A 6,118-nucleotide genomic window follows, 5' to 3' on the forward strand; every position below is an offset into this window, starting at 1 on the left:
ACCGCTCGTTTCCGGAGCCGCCCCGTTGAGGTCCTCCGGCGCGGCCGGCCGAATCGGCGTCCAAAAGGTGGGACCCCGGCATCCGCTGTCCACGAAACAAGAAAACAAAGTCAGCTCGTGCGCACCGTCTGCCATTCGACCACATGCTTCGTTTTACAAGCGCCAATCGACCCATCGGTCGGTTCCCGGGCCACTCTTACGATAGACGGCTCGGCGCGTTCACTCACGACGAGGTCATCCCTTACCGTTTTGGAAATGCTGTCCTGCGGGCCCCATTTCGTTCGAGGCGCGGACTCGGCTCCGGCGGGTCGGAGTTGAGCGTGATCTCTCGCCGTCCAATTCGGCGCAGGGGGAAATACCGCCGAGCCGCGACTCGGGACGACACCTGCGAAAACAAATGCTCAATTGGACCGTGAAGCGGGAGCGCAAGAGGACGGCGAGGAAGGCGGCACATGTCGGGGATTGACAAGAGAAGAAGAATGTTCCGTCTTCTTCTGCGGTCTCCTTCTTTATTTGGACAAGGAAAGTCAGGTGTTCTTGTTTATGGGGCCACCCAGGAAGCGCCTGCGCCTGCGCGCGGGCGGGAGGGCAACGCAGCAACATGTCACCGGCTCGGCGGCATCTCCGCTGCCGTTCGCTCGCCTCCTTCCCACCTTTTGGCTTTGTTTGGTTTTGGCGGGGTGCTCGCGCTGCTTTGTGTTTCCGCCCCGCGCCGATAGAGAAGACCAAAAAGGGCGGCGCCGCCGCCGGCCGAAAACATTCCACCGGCGTGAGCGCAAGGGAGTTCACAAGCCGGACGTTGGCGGCAAATCACAGGCGGCGGCGGCGGCGGCCTGTTGGCATAAAGATCAGCGGGATCACCGAGCGGGAGGGCCGAGAGCCCCCTTCCGTCGCTCGCCGAGCACCTGCCCCGACGCAAAACAAAGCCCGCCCAGGCCCGGGCCTTCCCGGGGAACGGCGGCCGACCTTCCCGCTCGGAGGCAAAGGAATCCGAGAGCCGGCGGAACGCCTTCCCGGCTCTTCAAAGTCAGTCTAAACAAAAGCGCGGCACCTTCCTTCTCCTCGCCCCGTGATTCCCAACTATGTCCTTTTCCAGCATTCCCGGATTCCCCGAAGCGAAACCTTTTTCCTCTTCTCCTCCGGCACATCTGCCGCAAAGATGAGCCACCTGGCCCGAGCGAGCGGCGGCCAGCGACGAGACGGCCGGCCGGCCTACCGCGGGCCCTCCGTTGCCTCCGACCGACCGCTTTTCGGCCGCAGAAAAGTCCCATCAAATATCGGTCGGCCACGTTGCATCCACTGCTTGATCCCCAAATGCTTGTGAATTCATCCATCCCTGATCCGAAGCGCCTTTTTTTTTCTTTTCTCTGCTGTTGTTTTCTTGGCGTACGCCCTGAGCCGCTTGCCAGTCCATCGCGGATGAACAAGGCTTTTCATCTCCAGTGGCTTTGGTTTTTTTTTTTTTTTTGGAGCTTGTCTCATTTGAAAAATGACATTTCCGATGGATTCACGTTTTCCCAGCAAGAAGCTCACGACGCGTCGCGTGTCGTGACACGGCGCGTCGTCCCCAAAAAGACAATGACTCATTCGTACTTCCCAGCACGCCGCGCACGGCTAATGAGCGGCGCTAATGTCCGCAAAGGTCGCGTGACTCCCGCAAAGGAAGCTTCGCTCCGCATCTTCGTCAGCTCGCGAGAGCGGGCCGCCGTTAGCAATTAGCCGCCGGCCACGAAGGGGAAGGTGACGGCGCGTCCCTCGCCCGCCTCCCGTTCCCGCTGGCGCGCCGCCTCCGCAAAGCATTCGCCGTCCCGATCCGCCGCCTCCCCGCTGAGGCGGCCTTTTCAAAAACCGAGCCCGTGCGACTTCAGTCGATCGCACCGACAAGCAAGCGAGCCCAAAAAAAAAAAAAAAAAAGTCCAATTTTGGGTCATATTTGAGTTGGCTCACAGATGGGCGGATGATTTGAATTTCTCGGGCAAAAACAAAAGGCCTATTCGTCGTGTATTCCGGGGAAGATTTGGCGTGAAGAAAGCTTTCTGGTTGATTTCCGTCCAATGGCAGGCCGGTTGCCGTCATCCCCCGTCGGGCATTGAGGTCGTCGTCATCGGCGCCTCGTTAAGGCCGATTCGTCGTCTGCGAGCTAATGAGCGCGTTCCGCTCGCTTGGCGCCACATTAGCCGCTTGACGCGCACGCCGCACGGCTCGCCGTTCTGGACACCGACGAAGCGCATCCCTCAGCAGAGGCGACGGGCCCGTTGCCGAGCGGCGGCCTTCCCCTTCGCAAACTTAGAGAGGCGTTCCGCGGGCGGCCATCTTGCGCAGGGCGCCCCGACGCGTCGGCCATCTTGTCCAGATGTCGCATGTGCGCGGGGAAGGAAGCCCGGCGTTTATTTGCGTTAGCGCTTGGGCTTATTTTTAGAGCTGGCCGGCGGGTTCAAAGGTGCGTTGGGTGGGCGCAGCCGCACAAGCGTGCGCGTGTGAGTTCAGGCGCGAAGGTGAGGAAAGACCTCCGGCGCTCCGCCACAAGTCTTCCTTCCTTCCATCCTCGTCGTCCAACGTTGCCGCGGCCCGGGTGTCGAGGAGCTGCCGCTCCTTCCCCGATGTCAGAGGCTTTTCTGCGGCGAGCGTGCGCGAGGGCTTGTGCGTTCCAATGAGTCGCGGGGGACATGGGGGCGTGGACGGGAAGTGGCGCGGATCACCGCGGCAACATCGCGCTTCTCCCGGACACATTCGAAGATTCCCCGCATTCTGGCCGAGGTTCGCGGCCGTGAAACGTTTGCTCACCCTCCCGCGGGACTCGGGCACAGACGGGCGCTCCGCCGCCTTGGTCAACTCGGACGACGGACCGGTCGGAGCTCGATGACGACGTTCCAATCTTCCCGGACGGTCGGCCGATTGCGATCCGATGACATTGCGGCGTTAGCGTCGTGGGAAAGGCGCGGGCGCGCCAGAACCTTCCGGCGAGATTCCCATCCGTCCGGCGGAGGCGGGGGCCGCGTCCTCAACCCCGGCGGCTCTCTCCCCGATCGTCACCGTAACGCCGACGGAGGCTGCGACGGCACAAACAATCGGGTGGCGACCGAGCGTCCTGTGGAGGGGGCAGAAGGGGATTTCCTCAGTGAGACGGGTTCGAGTCCGAAGCACCGTCAGGGAACTCGTTCAACATGCATCTGGAGACGCCGCCGCGCCAACACGCCACAGTCAACAATACGTCACCTGAGCGCCGTCAACGGCAGGCTGTCGGGCGTCGCCGCTCGCTCCCACGTCCATCCTGCGGAGCGCGCCGAGAGCCGCGGGGTGAGCGCCTTCCTTCCCCAAGTGCCGAATGTTGTCGGAACCTTGACGGGTCGCTTGGAAACATTAAGGGCGTGCAGCGAGCACGGAGCCACTCCTGAAAGCACAACAAGACGATGAGGCGCTCTTTGGCATCGCTAATCTCACGCGCACAAAATTGCGCTCGCACAAATACACGCGCGCACTCACTTGCACATACGCATTCATGTACTCACTCGCACTCAAGCGAGTGCCCCCCCACCCCCCCTCAAACACACTGTCAAAGTCATGGGTGCACACGCACGCACGCACACACACACACACACACAAAATTTGTGAGTTGTCCACAACGCGTCGGCGTTTGACAAGATAAAGCAGTAGCGGGTCTCGTAGTTGAAATGTTTATTCAGGATTTTTTTTTTCTTTTTTGGTCTTGTTTTCATAAGAAGTCAGTAGAAAAAGTGAACGACTACGTTGGCATATCGAAGACAAAAGACTTCCTCTAGCGGCTAGCGTCACGTCCCCGCGGCGGCATCCGCTCAGCCTGGAGCGTCCCGCCGTACAAACTTTTGTTTTTGCCGCTCGGTAAAAGAATAGAAAAAGGTTTTGGACGCCGAGAGTTCTTTGTTCAAAGGTGTGCTCGAGTAAAATCGCAGAAATCTGTTTGGCGGCGGCACAGTTTCTTCCGGAGCAGAACGCGCGTTGGGAGAGGCTGGCTTTGCGACCGGCGCTTTTGTTGGAGGAGAAAAAGGGAGGCCGCGGTGGGCACCCGGCGGGCAGGCGTGGGGGGGCCGCCGTGCTGATATGCGTGGCGGCGGGAAGACGAGCCAGCGCTCAAGTGAGGCGGGCTGGCTGCGGCTCGGCCCCCAAAAAAGCCCAAATTCCACTCAAACAAAAGTAACGCGAAAACCATTTTTGGCATATTTGTCACGCAAACGAACGCACATCGTTCATCCGTCCTCCCGCAGAGTCGCCGGAGCCGATCCCGCCCACTGGTGGCGAGGCGCACCCCGAAGCGGTCGCCGGCCAATCGCGGGGCACGTAGACAAGCCGCGGAGAGTTCAGGTCGCCGGTCGGCGAGCTCGTCACCGGTTCAATGTCGCCTCACAACAGAAGTCTCCCGCCGCGTGAAGGCAAACGGCGGAGCGCTCGCAAGTTCACGGACCGGTCGCCACTCAGGCCAACGTCGAGGCGCCCGGCCAATGGACTGGCGCTCACCATTCAACGTCAAGAGGCGGAGTCGCCACGCAAAGTCCGTCCGTCCAAACAAAGGAGTCGTCCACGGTCGGCCAAACGACCGGTCGCCAGTCAACGTGAAGCACCGTCACCGGGGACGCATCGGGAGCGGCGCACGCAACCGGCGTTTTTCCCAACGCGCGGGCCGCGCCGGTCCGGTCCCTTTGATCGGACGGCCTCGGCGTCAACGTGCCGACGTACAAACGCCAAACGGCGCCGCCTTGCTCGACTTGGCTCGCCAATACTTCCGTCGTCTTCTTCAAATACTTCCTGAATCGTTTTGGCAAAAAGGAGAAAAAAAAAAAAAAAAGCTGCCGCCGCTGTTGCCGCCGCGGCATCCGCAACAAGCTTGAGGCCCACCAACAAGAGAGGAAAACTCATGTCGTCAGCACCGGAGGTCTTGGCAACAACTACTTCGGGCCAAGGTGGAGCGGGAGGGGGCTCGGTTGGGTTAAGGCGAGTGGTTGTCCGGCGAGGTCCAGAAGGGAGGGACCGAGGGCCCGCTTCTCATCCGGGACGGCGGCGCCGAGGGGGCGGGGGCGGCGCCGTCGGTCTCGGTCACCCGGATCAGCCCGATGAGCGCCTTGAGCCGCTCCAGCGCCGCCAGCGCGTCCCGCTGCCGCGCCGCCAGACGATCTCGTCGATCCAGGCAGCGCTGGGGGGAAGCACGGACGGCGCGTCAGACAAAGAAAAACGGCACCAAAACCAACAGAAAAGGCGGACTCAAAATGACACCAAGTGGAGAATAGGAGGAAAGAAGCGGCGTGCCGCGGGAAAGGATATATCCCATTTCAGGAAAGCACCAAGTGTCTTTTTTCGCCCGCCCCCCCCCTCTGCCGGCAACGTACGTCGCCAGAGAGCGCAAAGGAGCCGGAGAAAGTCGGCCCGGTCCGTCAAGCGAGCCGCGCGCCTCGGCCCGAGTATCGGAGCAGGCTCAGGCACCGCCCTCCGCCGGTCTCCCGCCTTGCCAGAAGACCCCAGCGCAAGACGAGGCCCGCCCGGACGCTCGTCGGCGTTTGGGGACCGATGCCGCGCGCGACTTTTCTCCAGCTTCCGCGCTTTGCTCATCGCAGAGTTGAAATGAGGAGCCGCGCGTCGCCCCAAAGTCGAGCCCGCCCCAGCGGTCAACCCGAGCCGTCGCGGGGCGTGACGGAGAAGGCGACCGGTCGGGCGACTTACTTGGAGCGTCTTGTTGAGCTGCTGGTCTTCCTCCTCCAGGTGAGCGCACTCCTCCTTCAGCTCGCCGTGGCGCCGCAGCAGACGCCGCTTCTCCTCCCGACGCGCTGCCGCAAGAACAAGCGCTAAACAAGCGACCGACGGCGCCGGGGGTCGGCGGAGAGCGGGACGACCCCTTCGGTCGGGAACTCACCCGTCTTGTGCGTGACGTCGCGAGGCCACGGCGCGCTTTCCGCGCTCGGGACCTGCGCGTCACAAAGCCCGACCTTCATTTCCAGCGGCATCTCAAGGCGAGGGCGAGCCGAGCCGACCTTCTTGTGGCACTTGGGGCAGTAGCGGGGTCCCGCGGGCGGCGGCTGGAGGCAGTCCGGGCAGAAGGCTCGCGGGCAGTCGTCGCAGGGCCGCAACTGGCCGTCACGCTCCGCCTCATCCT

The 6,118-nt window shown here is 62.2% G+C and overlaps 2 protein-coding genes across 5 annotated transcripts in view; both read right to left on the reverse strand.

The window, feature by feature from the left end:
• The window catches only part of pthlha (parathyroid hormone-like hormone a), a 15,032-nt gene that overhangs the window by 6,232 nt on the left and 2,682 nt on the right, over nucleotides 1–6,118 (reverse strand). The window lies entirely within an intron of this gene.
• The window catches only part of phf21b (PHD finger protein 21B), a 16,295-nt gene continuing 14,944 nt past the window's right edge, over nucleotides 4,768–6,118 (reverse strand). For all 4 annotated transcript variants that reach the window (XM_019897512.1, XM_019897514.1, XM_019897513.1 and 1 more), the window contains 4 exons: nucleotides 5,997–6,116; nucleotides 5,879–5,930; nucleotides 5,689–5,792; nucleotides 4,768–5,164 (listed from right to left, as the gene is read on the reverse strand). In XM_019897512.1, the coding sequence (XP_019753071.1) occupies nucleotides 4,961–5,164; nucleotides 5,689–5,792; nucleotides 5,879–5,930; nucleotides 5,997–6,116 (480 nt within the window). In that variant the 3' untranslated portion in view covers nucleotides 4,768–4,960. The remainder of the gene's footprint in view (nucleotides 5,165–5,688; nucleotides 5,793–5,878; nucleotides 5,931–5,996; nucleotides 6,117–6,118) is intronic.

Source organism: Hippocampus comes, unplaced genomic scaffold (genome assembly GCF_001891065.2).
Source record: "Hippocampus comes isolate QL1 unplaced genomic scaffold, H_comes_QL1_v1.1 scaffold81, whole genome shotgun sequence".
In the NCBI taxonomy this organism is placed as follows: domain Eukaryota; kingdom Metazoa; phylum Chordata; class Actinopteri; order Syngnathiformes; family Syngnathidae; genus Hippocampus; species Hippocampus comes.